Source organism: Acipenser ruthenus, chromosome 4 (genome assembly GCF_902713425.1).
Source record: "Acipenser ruthenus chromosome 4, fAciRut3.2 maternal haplotype, whole genome shotgun sequence".
Lineage (NCBI taxonomy): Eukaryota > Metazoa > Chordata > Actinopteri > Acipenseriformes > Acipenseridae > Acipenser > Acipenser ruthenus.
In genome coordinates this window covers 70,333,426-70,353,406 of record NC_081192.1, presented here as the reverse complement: position 1 = coordinate 70,353,406, position 19,981 = coordinate 70,333,426, and the positions used below count along the sequence as shown (strand labels likewise).

General features: G+C 41.8%; 1 protein-coding gene across 10 annotated transcripts in view; it reads left to right on the top strand.

Annotated features, from left to right (window-relative positions):
• Positions 1 to 10,210, top strand: part of LOC117400320 (trafficking kinesin-binding protein 1-like) — a 111,949-nt gene extending 101,739 nt beyond the window's left edge. For 7 of the 10 annotated variants that reach the window (XM_059022715.1, XM_034000100.3, XM_034000099.3 and 4 more), the window contains one exon: positions 6,073 to 10,210. In XM_059022715.1, coding sequence (XP_058878698.1) covers positions 6,073 to 6,874 — 802 coding nt within the window. In that variant the 3' untranslated portion in view covers positions 6,875 to 10,210. Of the gene's footprint in view, positions 1 to 1,936; positions 3,758 to 4,910; positions 4,999 to 6,072 lie in introns of those variants that run through there. The other 3 variants (XM_034000105.3, XM_034000106.3, XM_059022716.1) reach the window with 2 other exon arrangements.
• The last annotated feature ends 9,771 nt before the right edge of the window (positions 10,211 to 19,981 follow it).

The following is a 19,981-nucleotide window of genomic DNA, read 5'->3' as shown; positions in this document are numbered from 1 at the left end:
CTGCTTAATTTTTACAGAGGCCAGGACAAAGGTCACACCCCGCACCAATCCTGCCTTTTTGCCAAAGACTATCGTGGTGTTCACATATGAACCTGTGGAATTGGAGGCTTTCCATCCACTTCCTTTCCAGTCTAACAGGGAGCGACAGCTCCAAATGCTCTGCCCAGTTTGGGCCCTGGCATATTATCTTGACAGGACAAAAAGGTGGAGGCAGTCCGAACAACGTTTTGTCTGCTATAGGGCGAAGTCCCATGGTCAAGCCCTGTCTAAGCAGCGGCTGTCCAAGTGGACAGCAGACACCGTCAGGACTGCCTATGAACTGGCCAACTTGCCCCCTCCAGAAAAGCTCACTGCCCATTCCACCAGGGGCCTTGCAACTTTGTGGGCTTTATTCTAGGGTGCATTTGTCAAGGACATATGCAGTGCAGCGATGTGGGCTACTCCCCATACCTTCACCAGGTTCTACTGACTGAATGTTGTGGATCCTCAAAACCCTAGTTTGGAACTAGTGTTAAGGGCGGCTTCCCAGTTGACACTTATAACACAGGCATAGAAGTGAAATACTCCCTCAATTTTTTCACCCTAGCTACTTGTTACTGGGCTACCGAATGGTAACGCAAAGGGCAGTCTCTCGGCTTAGCTTTGTAACATTCCGGCTTTTCGCCAGCCACATAATAATAATTAATAATGACGGACGGTTTTCATTCGCCTGCATAAAATACAATAATAATAATACAAGTGAAAACATAATCATACATAAAATAAATACACAAGGGGTGGGCACCCCGTCATACTCTGGTTTCCTGAAATTGCAGCAGGCTTGAAGGAAAAATTACAATGAGATCTGTGAGTACAGTCCTTTTGATCCCTCAAGGGCAGGGTCACAAATGCGTTAGGCTCAAAGAGCAGCTTTGGTATACAATATTCAGGATTCGGGTCTTTAGGAGGTAAATACCCATTCGGTAATGGTTGCATTTCTATTTCAGGCAACCAGGGTTATGATAATATCCTAACAATTTCTCCCTTTCCCCAGAGCCAGACTAGTAAACTCAAGGTTTTACATCAGCAAATCAGTGCAGCAAAAGCCAAACGTACAGCTTTTGAGAAATTAAAGAAATTAGGTGCCAGCTCTAGTCAGGCAGTGTACACTACCTTCCAGAAAACATTTTTATCCAAAGGAAGTACCCAAGATGGATAATGCACTACGAAAAAAGCTGAAAGTTCACTCTCAGCGATTTAGTGGTTTTTCTGTATATCTGTGGACCAGCAATGGAGACAGTAAAGCTTACATGAGCCTAACAGTTTATTACATATCAGAACGGAAATTGCAAACATACTGTCTGGAAACCAGTTTTCATCCCCCAGGACCACAGTGTTGAAAATATTCAAGCCTTTTTTTCAAGAGCTCCTTTCTTAATGGAACCTGAACATCTGCAACCTTGTTGGCATAACCACAGACAATGGGGCAAACTTGAGAAAAGCCTTTACAGAGCTGTTTGGATTGTCTGCAGTGTAGCTTAACTGCTTTAGCCAGAATCTGAATCTGTCACTGGAAAGGACTTAACACTAGCACCGCCATAGCCGCTTTTTCAACGGCTTTTGCATTTCAAATTTAAATATCTCCGCGTATGTGAATATCTCGTGCATGTCCGTTCTTAAGTGTTACTAAATATTTGAATTAAATACACATACGGTGTTTCAGCTGCAGAATCATAAAAATGAATATGTTATAAGCACTTGCTTCTTCAACCGCCAGACCCTCAGTTTATGCGGCATATTGAAATCAATACAATATAGCCAACAATTTAGTCTGGGCTTTGTAATAAAATCAACGTCATTGTGAAATAACGTATTATAATCCTGTTGAGTGCTTGAAACACTGATGAAAGTAATTCTACACATCATATATTATTATTGTTTACACTTCATTTCTCAGGCAGAACGACTGTGCCACCCTGAGTGTGACGGTGCAAATTTTTTTTTTTTAATGTGTGTATTCTAAGCTCTGCACAGATCAGTGACCATCGGGACTGATGCTAAACAAAAGCCAGAGACTGTTGCATTTTACAACGCAACAAAGTACGGTGTGCATATACTGGATCAAATGGCACAGCTGTATTCTGTCAAAGGTGGTACTCACAGGTGTTTTTTATAATGTTTTGGACCTGGCAGCCATCAGCGCTTTGGTTTTGTACAAGGAGTGCACCGGCAACACAATCACTCGGAGGGTCTTCATTTTGCAGATAGCCCTGGAACTACAGCAGAAACATTTTGATAAGAGACACAAAAGCCGTCTGGCAAATGCCCCTCAACCTTCAGCCAATGCTGCGCCCACTGGCACATGGAATAAAAGACAATGCCAGGTTGCTAAATGCAATAAAAACAGAACCTTTGATGTCTGCGCCCGTTGTGAAAAGGCAAGTCTGTGGCAAATGCACTGATATAGTTGAAAAGCGTGTTTTCTGCGTAGATTGTACTTAGAAAGCTGTAATAGAACTCTGAACAGACAGACAGCCTTTGAACCTTGTTTCACTCAAAGCGCTTTCACGTTGCATAAGTTATGTTATATTTTTGTTTTATGCTATTTTTATAACTAGTTATTTATGTTTTATAATTTGATATGTGCATACAGCTTTCTACACATGTTTACTCAGAAGTTTATTGTGTAAAGTTAATTTTATTACTGTTTTTCATGTTTATGTATATGTGCTCTTTTTGAAACAAATAAGAAAAAAGTTTAATTTTCAGTGTAAAAATTGTGTTTCTGCTCTGAAAATGTTATCTATGATGTTCATAAATAAAAAATATTAAGTTGTATCCGATTGTTTGGTTTTCATTTTCATATCGAAGCCATTTTAAAATGGAGCCGCACATTTTGCAGGTGCGGCGGTTGTATGTAGTCTGAAATCTCGGTGGTTCTTGTGTTAAAAATAAACACAATAGAAACTCCTGTGAGAGCTTGTCAACATCTTGTCCAGGGCTTTAACAGAAGCTGGAAAAGGAGAAGGGAGCTTCTTAAAAAGCAGGTTGATCTTAATGTCCCTCAACACATCCTTATCCATGATATAGTTACCAGATGGGGCTCCACTTATTCCATGGTGTCCAGGTTCATTGAGAAACAACAGTCTGTGTGTGTTACTCTGGCATATGATAGAAGTACATGGCATTTAATGCCAAGAGACACAGATTTTTGCCACCCTAGAAAATGTCTGCAAAGATTTTGGGCTGTTAAACATCTTCACAGATTCTCTGGCTGCTGAAAGCTATGTCACTGTATGAGCACTGAAGCCAATCCTGACAGATTATTTGCTCACAGAAGAGACCAATGACAGTGAGTTGCCCAAACATATGAAGGCTACCATAAAGCGTGATCTGACTGGTACTAATAGACATTGCTTGTTTCTTAGACCCCAGATTCAAGGACAGCTTCTCTGAAAATGTTAAAGACAAACTTGGCATCACAGAAAATGAGGCAGTAATAATTGCTACTGTTGTTAAATCGGCCCAGCAAGAAGTAGGCCTATGCATGGGAACAGAGAATGCAGCTGAATGTAACTCAAGTGAAAAGAAAGGCTTCGCACCAGCTACTGCAGAACATGACCATAAAGCAGCCAACAGCAGATGAAATGTGCTGAAGTGGAGGACTGCAATCAAGAGCCAGCAAAGAGATCGCTCACTATTTAGCTTTGCCACAAATCACTGCTGACAAAGATCCTCTGATGTGGTGGAGTAAACATGCAGCAGATCTACCAATCTTAGCTAGTTTGGCCAAGAACACCTTCCTATATTCCTCTGTGCCACCAGGGCGTGTTTTTTTTTCTTTGGGTCATATTTTAACACTATTTCAGTCAAACTTAAAACCACCATAACTTGAAAGAAAAATTGAAAAACAAGGAATACATATCTATTGACTGTAAATTATTGTGGTGGTGCCTGTTTTAATTAACTACCTTGGTATTAAGTTAAACTGTTATTTCTATGGTTAACAAAGAACACTGAAAAAAATGCTTGTCAAAACTTTTGACTAAAATTACTACTAAGTTTATTTTAGTACTTACTGCAAGTTGTTGTTTTTTTTCTGGTAAACAATAGATACACGTTTTCCTTTACATGACACATACGCTTCATAGTATATTAAGCAAAAGTTGAGCATTTAGAATGTTAACACAGGTTAACATAAGAAATTATTTATGTTTTCTAAAATATAGTATAAAGCAGGGGTGTCAAACTCGTTTCGTTTGGCGGGTCTGATCCGATAATCTACGGCTAACTGGTTTGAATTCTTTTGAGCCAAAAACAACAATCATTCTCAAGGGTTTACAAATGTTTTCACTATGCAACATGTTTTGAATATGTTATCTTGTTCAATAAAACTTTTTTTTAATGAACAAAAAAAAATGTTTCATTAATATTGCAACAAATACTGCAGTACTTGTTATTAACATACTAAAGTGTAACATACTGTACACACCGATAAACATGTCTATTTGTGGCTGTTCGTTTTTTCTGTGTACTTTGTGTTTGTACATTAGTTGGCCATCTGTAATGAAAAAATGCTGGCATTGTCTCCAAATGATGTATAATACAGAAACCTTACAACAACCAATACATCTATGGAGACGTGTGCATGGATTAAAAACAAAACCCACTTAAATATATGTTATCAAAAATACCTTGCAATTACAATAAATTGAATAATATTAGAGTAAATATATCATATATATATATATATATATATATATATATATATATATATATATATATGGTGCTACACATGATCTGAAATGTCTCTAAATTGAATTGTCAACCACAATGTTCATTCTGAGAACTACCAAGGTAAAAGTCTAATTCCATATTCTATACCAATGCATATAATGGGAAGTTCCTTAATATTAATCGGTTCTTTTCAGGTCATCTGATGAGGAAGATGACCCTGCACTCTATCACGTTATTCTGAGGGGCGAGTTAGAGCAGACACTATGACCCTGCCTGTTGGGGGTGAGATGGGGTCATGCTAGACTAGGAGGAATGCAAGTGTGAGACATAGGCTAACATTGCACATGGTTTCATATTGTTCTAACCTTACTTGGGTCCATTCACCAGTAAGCAGTTACAGTAGACCTAACTTAAACTTTTGTCTAGAAATTCCGAACCCTTGTACTTTGCAGCTTACGATACAACCATGGAGCAGTCTGTTGTTCACTGCATTCATGTTTAACAATAAAAAATACAATTTAATTGTCCTAGAAGATTACAGTAAATCTTATAAATAAACTGAAACACTATGGGCTTCCACCCAAACTTTAAACATACAGGGCCTGACTGTACAGGTTGGGCAAATTGTCTATTTGTCTTCAGGAATACAGGCCTCATTCTTAAACTCTTGAGGTGTAACTGTCTACTTGTCTGGTTTATTACAATTTCATCTCAGTTTCCAAAAAATATGTAATTTAGATCAATTGCTGTAAAGTACAAACTAACTCAAATATTTTTTTAACAATAATGGTTGGCTTGTTTTTACTCAGGTTCTTTATTTTGTGAAGAAACAAAGATGGTATTGGTATTGTTTTGGTGTAAACCATCAGTCAGTCTGCCCTCTTAATATTTTCTTGAAGGCATTATGATGGTTTCATCATTTCAGACAAAATATCTAAATGAAAGTCATTAGATGTGTACTTATTCTATATATTACAATTAGTCATACTTGATAATAAGTGAGAACATTAGCTTGTTTGTTTTGAGCATCTGTATTTTTTACTAACTATGTTAGTTAATAAGCATGTGTTTTGTAATTGTACATGCTTTTAATCTGTTAACATTAACCAAGGCATCAGCTGTAGAACACGCTCCAAAGAGTGTTGTGTGCCTAAGCATGAAAATAAAACCATAAAACGAATCTAGCATTTAAACCTGTTAAAGCCTGTTGAAGCATGTAACTGTTATTGTTCTTAGATTTGCTAACCACGAATGCCGTTATGTGGTAGTCTTACATTTATGAATGTTTTCCGAAAAATAACTTGTACTTCTCTTGAGAAATAATTGGTGACATTATTCTCTTTTTTCTCCCTTTAGCTTTAGCATGGGACCCACTACCACTTGCGTTAGCATGAACAGCCTGAAATCTACTCCTGTAGCCACCCCATGCACTCCCCGACGCTTAAGCCTTGCTGAATCCTTCACTAACCAGCGGGATTCCACCAAGACCATGAGCACCTCCTTGGGACTGGTCCGGATGCTGCAGGAGAGGGGCATCTCAGCCGCAGTTTACAATCCTCGGAGCTGGGACCGAGCTGACTCCCCCCTCCTCATCCCCTGTGCACCCAGAGCTGATGTCCTTCCTTCCACCCCACCCAACTCCCCCACTACGCAGCACCAGACCGAGCCCCCTTTTGAATTCAAGGGTTCCAGCCCCCTCTATGACAACTTCTTGGCTTCCAAGCCGGCCAGCTCCATTCTGAAAGAGGTGAGGGGCGAAAGCAAGAGCAGCTGCAACAGCGAGTGCCAGACAGACGTCAGCGTCTACAACCTCAACTTGGTGGACAAGCTCAAGAGGTTTGGGATTGCCAAAGTAGTCAGCCCAGGGGGAACTCCACAGCCCCCACCAGTGACAGGCATGTCAAGACCTTTTCTCAGTGGGGCTCACCGATCGGTGCCAACCTTCAGGCCCGGAGGCCTGGGGAGGGAAGGCCTGCCTTTAGGCTCCCCTGTAGTGGTCACCAGTGCCATCGGGGGGCTTCAACTGAATGCTGGCATCCGACGCAATCAAAGCTTTCCTGCCATGGTGGGGGCCAGCATGCAGATGAAGGGCCCTATGCCTCAAAGTTCAGGAATACTAATGGGTCCCAAGTTGCCCAAACAGACCAGCCTCCGATAATAGACTTTCTGTAAGATATTGTACTCTGGCCTCTTTTTATATTTTAATCTGGTGTTTGGCACCTGTTAGGAATAGAACATATATACATTAGGGTCGTCCTTATTTTTGAAAATCACAAATCTCATGCTCTCACCCCCTCAATCTATCACATTTCACTAGAAAACAATACCTGTGAAATTTCAAGGAAATCGAGATTTATATACTGGTGCCTCACAGGGGTCAAAAGTCAATCACAAAACTTGAAGGTTTTATTTTCTGAACAAATAGTTTTTAGAAAAATAGAACAGTATAGAACAAATTTAACAGGGGTCAAAAGCTGATGTAAATGGCACTGAAATGAGGCCTATGTTTGTGAATGAATTGTATTTCAGAAATGGATGAATACCGAATTTGTACTCTAGGGCTGAAATCACAGTGGACTTCTTGGAATCAAGATTGTCTCTCAGCTTCTGATGCTGAGAGACAACATGGAGCAAGAACTGCTTTTGTTTCTCATTGCGAGTTAGGTGGTCAATAAACTCTTGAATCAGAGCCACGCCTCTCTCCACAGTGTCACTGACCACGTTCAATCCCTTGACAATTTTCAGGGCAGCTCCATAGTCACTGCCCTGAAGCCAGACCTCTATATCCTTGAGGAGGAAGCCTTCAAGGGAGACCCAAGGCATCGAAGAAGCCTTTAGTCTGTTGTGTGATGAATGCACTGGCTTCCTGGTCACTCCAAGATCAGAAAGCTGCATCTTGATCCTCTTTGGCAGATCCTCTGTTCCTTTGACCTTCTCTAGTGCTTGCAGCATGACTCTTCTCATTGAGAGGGATCAATGGGTCAAAGAAGGCTAAGTCTATCAGCTCCTCACTCAAGTACCACATGTGCCCTAATAATTTCTGTATGGCACCATCAGCAACACCTCTGTTGATTTTGGAGTACTTCTGGAGCCTTTCCAGGAACTTCAGACCATTCAGTGGGGTTGAAAGTAGCTATGGCAGCAGAGAGCCAGGCTTGGATGTAGTCCCCTGCAATGACAAAGCAAAGGAGTTCATGAAGTCCATTCTCCTTTTGCTCTGACCTTGAATAATCTGCCATCTTCCTTTGCCCAACCGAACATGAAGATCTTGAAGCTATACAGCAGGCGTGCCATCCATCGTGCTCTTTGAAGTCCTGCTGGAGCTCGGAAGCAAACTCTTCCAGGAGGCCCCAAGCTGGCAGCTGCTGCGGCAATAATAAGAACAGCCTTCCTATCACTTATCTTGCAACGGTCAGGGCAGAGGCTAGCTCTGGAGTGATCACATTCTTCCAAGCTCACTTTACCAGTGAGGGAGTATGTGAAGGACCAGCACCACCCACTGCACCCCCTGCCTCCTCTGCAGTGCCAAACTCGTCATCACTGGTGCTTGAGGACTCCAATTCAATAGTTTCCTCCATTCTACGTTTCTCTACTTGGCCTTTTTGGACTCTTTCCTGAGTTATTTCCCTCTTCTTCTGCTTCTTCACCTTCCTCCTTGTCTTTCCATCCACAGCAGCCTTGTCGACCATGTCTTTGTGCAGTGAGGAAGACTTTGTCTTCCTGTATGTTCATGATCACTTGCAGAACTTGTATACTTGATGGTAGTCTCGCCCCTGTAATCTTATCATTAGTGCTTCCAATAAGAAATATTTCCTTCTGACGCCATAGTCAAAAAATCTGAATAAGATAAAAATATAATGATAAAGCAAATAGCCAAACATTTTGCTTTCAAATTAGGTAAGGGGAAATTTAATTAAAATAAAACAAACACACAAGGATTTCTTTTTTAACATTTATATAAATAACTGGACCCAGGTAGCGATGTGAGAGGTCCACACTTCCTATGCGCAATCACATGGACTATTTCAAGGGAGAAGGAAAAAACCTCAAGGTTGATGAGGCACCTCTAAATACAATCCAATTTTGATGAAATTTTGCAGGGAATAGTTTTTCACCAATTGAAAAAAATGAGGGGGTGAAAGGTCAAGATTTTATATTTTCATGTTTTACCGTATCTATAGCAACCACCCTAATATACATTGTACAATTATTTTTGTAAATACCCTCCACCCCCAGACTGCACCCAAAATGTTTTCCAACTTGATCATGACAAGCCTGTGCAGGTGAAGTACAGCCACATTATTTTTTGTCTCCATAAACAGTAATGCTTGGATCAATATGGCTGAATCAAAGACTTCTACATGTGAACTCTCACGCACAACATTGCCTTTTTTATTCACATCAAACATTGCAGCCAAGAAATGGAAGGGGGCACAGTAGGGATTCAAATGGTGCCATGATGTACATCATTGAGTTTGCAGTGTGGAGGAATTGGGTGTTTTTACATGAAAGCACAAGACAAGAAGAACCACATAACCACATAACTTATTTTTTTGGTGACAGACCAATATAGCTTTGTATAGTACAGTTATTAAACCAAGATGTCTGGAATGGTCTCTTAGTAACATTATAAACCGCATCATAATAAAAAAAATATATATATATATTTTAAATATTGTCTCCAGTTTTTGGTCAAATGAATTCCATTGAGGGTTGTGTCAAATAGTACTGATATGGGGGAATTTTAGTTTCCTTAATGGAGCTAGCAACACATCCATATAGGATGCTAGTAGGATAATACTGAAAGAGCGTAGTGATCATGTACTTTTAGCTTTATAGATTGTAAGACTGAATTAAACAGCCACTGATCCTTCACTTTCTGGCTGACTAACACGTGGTCTGTCATCCCATGACTGAATTATAATACATACTGATCCTTTTGTTAATAGTGTTTTTTTTGGTTCTTTTGAACAATTTTAACCTAGGTCTAAATGAAGTGAACATGATGTAATACATGTACACACAGAGAGAGAAAGCACATGGGACAATAGTGCATGTGTTTTAACAAAGACAAGGGTATTTATTCTTTACCTAAATATTTTACTAAATAACTGTCAGTGGCTTACTTTATTTGCTGTTGTATGTGTGCACTTATTGTCAGTAACTTGAATATCTCTTTTTTTGAATGTATTAAATAACAGCAGATAAGAGGAGCATATGATATACATTGGTTTAAATGGTTTCAGCATAAAGGGAAGTACAATATTTGTAAATTGCAAATGGTAAATATGCAATAAAAGTAGAGTGACTCATTTTTTTAAATAAATAAATTTAAAAAACTAGAAAAAAAAAACTGAAAGACACACAAAAAAAAAAAATCCATAACATCAGTGACACTGTTAACATCTCAAATGTTGTACTTTCAGGAATTTAAAATGCTGTTCTTCTCTAATGAAATATCAATATAATAAAATAAAATAATTTATATGACTTACATTTTATGTGAACCAGTTTTTTTCAATGCCAGCGTTACCTTCATAAACATGGTTGTAAAGTTTGCCATTTGGAATCTATTTCTAAACTCTCTGGCCACCTTAACTGTTTTTTGCATTGTCCTGAATTAGAAATGAAGTTCATGTTCATGTGATGTGACATGTTATCCCTGCAACATATCATGCTGCTAGATCAAGTCACCCAACAATATAGTGCTGCACTGTGAGAGCAATGGCTACTTTCAAGGCAATAATAGACCCCTCCACCATGTAAGAATTGTACATCTATGGTATGAGGAGCATGATAAAGACTTCAGGCATCTTCCATGGCTACCACAATCCCTGGATCCCAATTCAGTTGAGCGTGTCTGGGAGTAACTTCAATGATGCATTTGTCAGCATTCATCTATCTACCTCTCTGTGCCAAGGGTAATGCACTGCCTAAACACATCTCACCCCAAAAACACATACTAACAAATTTATAACAGATATCATTTACTGTAATTGTTGAATCATTTAGGTTATCATTGGTTATAGTTATGTTGCTTTTTCAATTTACTATTGCAGCAACTCTAAATTGTAATTTATAGAGCCATATAATGCTATCCTTAAAAATATTGTTAGTGATGTTGTGTCAAATGTCCTAACAAGTCATAACTCTCCTAGCAGCAACAACAGCCAGTCAGGGGAGGGGTTCAGTAACAGCAGCCGGAGAAGGAGTAAGAAACCAAAGACTCATGGAAAAAAGAAAACCAGAAGGATGGTACACCATATGTCTCAAGAATGTGTGAAATCTGAACTGGATCTGTTTACCATCCCCTATACTCAAACAAGTATTGATGAAAACCTCTATGTGGAAATTCCCCCCCTGTCGGCCTTGTCTGACACGGCTCTGCTCGAATTTTACATAGCGGGGAATGGGGAAGATTAATACTCTTTTAAGACTTTCATGCAAAATTACTAGGGCTGATGGCACCGATTTAGTCGCGGGGAGCATAGTGGGTATTGTTAATTACCCCACAGCTACCAAGTGGATGTGACTTTAGGAGACTGCCTAATCCAATCAATCAATCAAATTGATTTTGTATAGCGCCTTTCATCCCAAAGCTCTTCACAGTACATATATATATATATACTATACAATAATATAATATAATTAGGGATTCTGTTTTTTGGGTTTTATTAATTGTATTTTTCTGTGCTTATTTTTAGCTATTTTTTAATTTTATGTAAATCGTTTTTTTCGGGGCTTTTGTTTTTGATATACTGTATGAAATTAGTGTTTTTGGTTACTTTCCAAAATGCTTGAGCGTTTTTTTTTTGTTTGTTTTTTTGTGTGTGTGTCAAAATATGTATAGTAACTGGACAGTACTTGCACACTTAAGTTGTACCTTCTTTGTTTTGCTGTCTTCACAATGAAATCCCTATGGTCACGGGCACATTCTTTTAGGGTTTTTGTGTGTGGGCATTTTTGTACATTTCGTCACAATTCTGTTTTAAATCCTCCGTATCTTAACTGTAATACAGCTTTAAATCCCGCTAACAAGCCTCCATCCTGATTGTAATCTCGTTTTAAATCTCGCAGGCAGAGTCTCCAATAGAAATGTAGGAACGAATCAATGATAGATACAAGTCAGGAAGGCGGGACATTGCCTAGCAGCCCATCTATTTATTATTATTTTTGTAGTGGGTTTTATTTTTTTTAATGGGAAAAGGGTAAAGTCAACTTGAATAGATTAACCATTTCCACAGTTTTTACGGTGTTTTCCGCTGTTTATTGGCTATCCCCCGATTTAATTATTTTTGTATTACATTTTTTTGCCAGGGAAAGTTGTCTTGAAATGCTTCTAAACAGTAATTTTTTTTTTTTTTAAACATCCCAACATTGGGATAGTAAGGTAGGTTCTTATAGGATATAATCAGCACCTCGCTTTTATGTAGGACACAGAGTATAACCGCAACTAAACATTGTGTGCTATACAAGCGCCTTTTTCCACAATTCCCAGTTAATTCTCAAATGTTCCCTGTTCCTCATTCAATCAATCTATTCAATCTTAATGGCTGCTGCCATACATTCCCGGTTCTGCTGATGGAGCTTCATCAGTGGACACAAACTGGTCTTTGGAGCATCTTGAAGGTGATCTGGAGAAGAGGCTGCAGCTCAGCAGTGGAAGTATTCAGAAGAAGTGTTTATACCCAAGGAAGAGATTTCCAAGGACATCGACCAGTTCAGGACAATCTCACTGCTTAGCGTCGAAGGGAGGATATTTCTCAGTTGTGGCACAACGACTAACTGCATTCCTTCTTTGCAACAATTATATCAACACTGCGGTGCAGAAAGGAGGCATTCTCCAGGTACCAGGCTGCCAAGAGCACACAGGAGTCATAACTCGGCTCATTAGAGAAGCTCGAGAGAACAAAGGGGACCTTGTTGTGTTGTGGCTTGACCTTGCCAATGAGTATGGCTCCATACTCTGTAAGCTTGCAGAGAAGACACTGTAGAAGTACCATGTTATAGCAAAGGTGCAGCATCTCATCATGGATGTGGCGTGTGTTCAAGGCTGGCCTGCCCTCTTGAAATGGTCAAGCCAGACTCAGATTCTGAAATTCAGCACCATTTGCGCACTTCTATTAATCAAACAAACTAAAAATCACAGGGACAAACAAAAGGTTTAAATAAAACTCTACAAACAAATCATTTAACAAAACAACACCCAAGCTTCGGCTATCCTGGTGCCAGAACTACACTCTCTTACTTTCTCTATTCAGGCTAGGCAATCGCCTTCACTGAACCACCCCACCCAATCGAACATTTCTTTGTCTTTTATGTAGTATGTGGTTAGTGGTTGGTTGATAATCAATAATTAAATTTCCACCTGGACACATTCCACACTTTCCCCATTATGCAATTAAAACATTCCACACTTTGTAATAAAACAATTATACAATTTAACAATTAAACGGTGTGGCTGTTCAAAGGTGGCCATCTCAGCTCCAGGCTGTTCCTCCACATATCTCCAAATGTGCAGGGCCTCTGCCCTGTCACAATGGACTACTACAGTGGCTTTCAAATAATTCACTAAAGGTTTGATTACAGTAGAGTGGCACAGGCTTGAGGAGGGCATCACAACAGGTTGTACCATCTCTGTGATCCTCTTTGCCCTCACAATGAACATACAGATTAAGTCTGCAAAGAGGGAGTGCACGGGGACAGCAGTCAAAATCAGGTGTTCGTCAGCCACCAATAAGAGCCTTCCTGGATGACCTCCCAGTGTCCACCCAGGCAGTGCTAAGAGGAAGATGGATGGACTCTGCTGACTGGAGAAGCTTGTTGGATGGGCGCGTATGCGATATAAATCATCACAGTCTCGTAGTCTAGTAAGAAAGGAAAGGTCACAGATAAGTTCTGCTTCACCATAGCAGATGAATACATTATTTCTATTACAGAGAAACCTTTGAAGAGCTTGGAGAAGATGTTCAATAGCACCCTCAGAGACACAGACAGTATTAGAGCCACCAATCGGCTTACTAGAGATGCGGCTTGACTCTGTTGACAAATCTGGGCTACCAGGGAAGTTTAAGGCCTTGATATACTCAGGTTTAATTTAATTGCAGGTTTAATTAGGCTGGGTTAAGAAGTTTAATTTTATTTTCCTGAAGCAAATCCACACATTTTTATATTAAACATTTATCTGAACATTCCATTTGAACCCCATTGTTGTTTTTATTAGTTACAGAAATATCCTTAATTTCCATGAATTTAAATCTGCTTTGTGGTAGTTCATTAACTTGCATAAAAAACATCTCCAGCAACACTATTTCCATTGTCCACAAGATGGCGGTGTTACTCTATATTTGATCTATTTCCTGACAGGAACGTATAGAGGAGGCATCCTGTCTATGAATACCAATTTAGCATTTGAAAAGAATCACATCTGCTTGCCTTCTCAGATTTGTATTGCCTTAAGTGCCCATTAAAGTCCTTTGAATCCTAAGACCTTAGCAGGGGTCCTGGCCAAATGTCCCTTGAAAGGGATTTTTAATACAGACATTAAATCTGCAGAAACTGAATGCTTTCCTGTGAAATTGCAGTTTTTAATTCTGAGAGAGAAGACACACATTTGTAATATATAAATTGTTCTTTCCTCCACAGCATTCATCCCACGAATACTATGGCCACTACACATTTACGAGGCATCTTTTTCCACAGTTGACGGTTTTGAGCTACCTACACAGATGGCTTGGCCTGCCAAGAAGCCTCAGCAGCATCACCCTTTATAGTAGGACCAACAAGCTGCAACTGCCATTTAGTGCCCTGACAGAGTGGTTCAAGGTCACTAGGGTAGGGAGTTACTGCAGTTTAGGGACTCAAGCAGGGATTAAAGTGAAGACAGGCAGAAAATGGAATGCACAGGAAGCAGTATGCCAGGCTGAGTCTCACCTACAGCACAGCATCCTAGTGGAAAGAGTGGTACAAAAGCGTCGGATTTGGTAGCATCTCAACCCCCAGATACGACACAGCCACAGACAAGGAGAGACGTAAATTGGTACAGGATGAGGTGTGATCTGGCATGGAGAAGGACTAGATGGGATGGGGCACAGGAGCGGAAACACATCTGGACCTCTGGTAGAGAGAACCTCAGTGAATCAAGTTCCTCATCCGATGTGCTCCCAAGCCCTTCAAACCTTCTTACCTGGGGCAGGGCAGAATCATCAGAATCATCTGCAGAATCATCTCAAGGTGTGGAAGTCTGGAGTGCATCCTTAGGTGCTGCTCAAAGCCTGCTGGACTACGACACCTTTCATTGCCAGGGGCTCCACCAGGCACCAAAGCACCTACAACAGATGGAGCTTTAGCAACAGCAAGCGACTGGCACATGAGAGTAACCCTGGAGAGGCTGTGCTTAGACAAGATGTTGTGCTTGTGTCTGCATGAACAAAGCAAGTCACAATACTGGAGCTTACAGTCCCCAGACTGTATTGAGGAAGCAAATGAAAGGAAGAGATTCAAGTATGAGGACCTGGTACAGAAGTGATGAATGGCTGAGAAACAAGGTGTGAGCTGATTGCAATGATTGCAATCTCTTTGGAAATCCTTTGGCACACTTGGCATCACAGGGGGCCACTCGTAAGGAAACTATCAACAACATCAGTGAGGCAGCAGAGAGAGCTTGTAGATGGCAGTGGATTAAGATGAAAGACCAGTGGGCAACAAGGTAGCACACCACTTGGACAGCTATTGGGGCCTGATCAGCCTCAGATGGGTCTCCTGGGCGAGGGTGCCTGATATTGAAAGACCCGAAACACTTATTGTCCTCATGATGTGCCCAAGAGCATCTTACAGATGTATCCAACAAGTAATCCTTTGTTTTCTTTTATTTAACATGGTAAATTAAACTGTGTAGCTACATGAAATGACAGCATGTAAAAAGGAAAACCGTCTTTTTTAAGAGCTGAATTTACTGTTTTAGGCCCATAATAAAATGAGCATTGATCAGTTTCCATCAGTACCGTTCAGTTGGTAGCAGCACGTGTAAACGACACATGTCAGATGTCCATTGGTTAATAGAGGGTATAGGATCGGAAATTACCAGTTCTGCTGTAATAAACCTTTAGACCAACTGTATTAAACTTTTACACTTTGTAACCATGCAAGCAATTCTCTGCTGTCTATCCCTCTGCTAACGCTGTTCTGTACTAGGTAGGTCAGTTCACACTGTCTACGCTACACCAGGCAGCAACAACCACCAGTGTCAGCAGCAACAACACCAGTGTCAGCAGCAGTAACACCAGTGTCAGCAGCAACAATACCAGTGTCAGCAGCAGTAACACCAGTGTCAGCAGCAACAACACCAGTGTCAGCAGCAGTAACACCAGTGTCAGCAGTATTAACACCAGTGTCAGCAGCAGTAACACCAGTGTCAGCAGCAGTAACACCAGTGTCAGCAGCAACAACACCAGTGTCAGCAGCAGTAACACCAGTGTCAGCAGCAACAACACCAGTGTCAGCAGCAGTAACACCAGTGTCAGCAGCAGTAACACCAGTGTCAGCAGCAACAACACCAGTGTCAGCAGCAACAACGCCAGTGTCAGCAGCAACAACACCAGTGTCAGCAGCAGTAACACCAGTGTCAGCAGCAGTAACACCAGTGTCAGCAGCAACAACACCAGTGTCAGCAGCAGTAACACCAGTGTCAGCAGCAACAACACCAGTGTCAGCAGCAGTAACACCAGTGTCAGCAGCAACAACACCAGTGTCAGCAGCAGTAACACCAGTGTCAGCAGCAACAACCACCAGTGTCAGCAGCAGTAACACCAGTGTCAGCAGCAACAACACCAGTGTCAGCAGCAACAACACCAGTGTCAGCAGCAGTAACACCAGTGTCAGCAGCAGTAACACCAGTGTCAGCAGCAGTAACACCAGTGTCAGCAGCAGTAACACCAGTGTCAGCAGCAACAACACCAGTGTCAGCAGCAACAACGCCAGTGTCAGCAGCAACAACACCAGTGTCAGCAGCAGTAACACCAGTGTCAGCAGCAACAACACCAGTGTCAGCAGCAGTAACACCAGTGTCAGCAGCAACAACACCAGTGTCAGCAGCAGTAACACCAGTGTCAGCAGCAACAACCACCAGTGTCAGCAGCAACAACACCAGTGTCAGCAGCAGTAACACCAGTGTCAGCAGCAGTAACACCAGTGTCAGCAGCAACAACACCAGTGTCAGCAGCAACAACACCAGTGTCAGCAGCAGTAACACCAGTGTCAGCAGCAGTAACACCAGTGTCAGCAGCAACAACACCAGTGTCAGCAGCAACAACACCAGTGTCAGCAGCAACAACACCAGTGTCAGCAGCAACAACACCAGTGTCAGCAGCAGTAACACCAGTGTCAGCAGCAACAACACCAGTGTCAGCAGCAGTAACACCAGTGTCAGCAGCAGTAACACCAGTGTCAGCAGCAGTAACACCAGTGTCAGCAGCAGTAACACCAGTGTCAGCAGCAACAACACCAGTGTCAGCAGCAGTAACACCAGTGTCAGCAGCAGTAACGCCAGTGTCAGCAGCAACAACACCAGTGTCAGCAGCAGTAACACCAGTGTCAGCAGCAACAACACCAGTGTCAGCAGCAGTAACACCAGTGTCAGCAGCAACAACACCAGTGTCAGCAGCAGTAACACCAGTGTCAGCAGCAACAACACCAGTGTCAGCAGCAGTAACACCAGTGTCAGCAGCAACAATACCAGTGTCAGCAGCAACAACACCAGTGTCAGCAGCAACAACACCAGTGTCAGCAGCAACAACACCAGTGTCAGCAGCAACAACGCCAGTGTCAGCAGCAACAACACCAGTGTCAGCAGCAGTAACACCAGTGTCAGCAGCAGTAACACCAGTGTCAGCAGCAGTAACACCAGTGTCAGCAGCAACAACACCAGTGTCAGCAGCAGTAACACCAGGGTCAGCAGCAACAACACCAGTGTCAGCAGCAACAACACCAGTGTCAGCAGCAGTAACACCAGTGTCAGCAGCAGTAACACCAGTGTCAGCAGCAGTAACACCAGTGTCAGCAGCAGTAACACCAGTGTCAGCAGCAACAACACCAGTGTCAGCAGCAACAACACCAGTGTCAGCAGCAACAACACCAGTGTCAGCAGCAACAACACCAGTGTCAGCAGCAGTAACACCAGTGTCAGCAGCAGTAACACCAGTGTCAGCAGCAGTAACACCAGTGTCAGCAGCAACAACACCAGTGTCAGCAGCAACAACACCAGTGTCAGCAGCAACAACACCAGTGTCAGCAGCAGTAACACCAGTGTCAGCAGCAGTAACACCAGGGTCAGCAGCAACAACACCAGTGTCAGCAGCAACAACACCAGTGTCAGCAGCAGTAACACCAGTGTCAGCAGCAGTAACACCAGTGTCAGCAGCAGTAACACCAGTGTCAGCAGCAGTAACACCAGTGTCAGCAGCAACAACACCAGTGTCAGCAGCAACAACACCAGTGTCAGCAGCAACAACACCAGTGTCAGCAGCAGTAACACCAGTGTCAGCAGCAGTAACACCAGTGTCAGCAGCAACAACACCAGTGTCAGCAGCAACAACACCAGTGTCAGCAGCAACAACACCAGTGTCAGCAGCAACAACACCAGTGTCAGCAGCAGTAACACCAGTGTCAGCAGCAGTAACACCAGTGTCAGCAGCAGTAACACCAGTGTCAGCAGCAGTAACACCAGTGTCAGCAGCAACAACACCAGTGTCAGCAGCAACAACACCAGTGTCAGCAGCAACAACACCAGTGTCAGCAGCAGTAACACCAGTGTCAGCAGCAGTAACACCAGTGTCAGCAGCAGTAACACCAGTGTCAGCAGCAACAACACCAGTGTCAGCAGCAACAACACCAGTGTCAGCAGCAACAACACCAGTGTCAGCAGCAGTAACACCAGTGTCAGCAGCAGTAACACCAGTGTCAGCAGCAACAACACCAGTGTCAGCAGCAGTAACACCAGTGTCAGCAGCAGTAACACCAGTGTCAGCAGCAGTAACACCAGTGTCAGCAGCAACAACACCAGTGTCAGCAGCAGTAACACCAGTGTCAGCAGCAACAACACCAGTGTCAGCAGCAGTAACACCAGCGTCAGCAGCAGTGTGAAATTTCTTCTGAGTGTGGTGAGAGAAAAACATTTTATTTCTATGATTTACTGTCTTTTATACTAATGCTTTCTTGCATAAATCTCGCTATTGTATTTAGCTTGGGCATGTCTTTATATTATGTGTGCCCTCTTCGTGTCTTAACATTAAAAAAAATCTTTAAAATGTAGGGGCCCCTCAGGGAGTTTTGCCAGGGTCTGTCACTGTCTGGATATATACATACATTTATTTTATTGTTTTAACTGGCGAGCGAGCGACTGTAAGGCATTGCAAAATAATGTGGCAGGGGCGGTACTATGATGTGCTATAAACAGACATGCTATGGTTTGACTGTGGCACTAAACTGTAAGATTGCACTGTGTCTAGAAATTCAGGATAAATGCCATCCCAGAGGCATTAAGCCCAGGACCGGGACTTAATCTTTACATTTTGGGACTGTCCCGCCCAATTAGGGACGGGTGGTCACCCTAGGACCCATTTTAGGACCCTAGGACCCATTTTTTTTTACTATTAGGCGTCATCGAAAGCATTGCTTAACTTCTTGATATACTGTAGGTTTCGGCACATTCAAACTGTTACCGCAATTGTAAACTACTCTAACTCAATGTAAGCTTTGTGCTTTTGGTATTCACAAGCTTCAGTGTGTGACATCCACTGGTGAAACACTGTATTTCAGTAGTAATCTGTAACAAACCAGTTTCTAGTCAGCTAATGCCCTCCAACGTGCAGAAGATGTAAGATATAGGCAGGTTAACAAAACTGCATATTGCATTGAGTTCAGTTTTACTGTGCTATATTGGCTACCACTGTACTGTTCTTGGTACATTCTCACTTCCTTTCCTTTAGGTCACATGGTTTGATTGCAGCTGGACCACTGAACAGAAATCGACAAATAGAACTGGAACTGATTAGGTAACATCTGCATATCCCGGTATATATAAAAACAAGCAATTAAAATAGAACCAATAATGGCATGGTTCATAAAAGAAAGATTATTTTAAAATCTGGTTACCACTCTAAATTAATACAACTGTAAAACTATGAATGAACCTACAAATTAATCATCTAAATACACAGTATTTGTAGTGTATACAGAATATAAAACACAGGTTATAAGATGCCTTTAT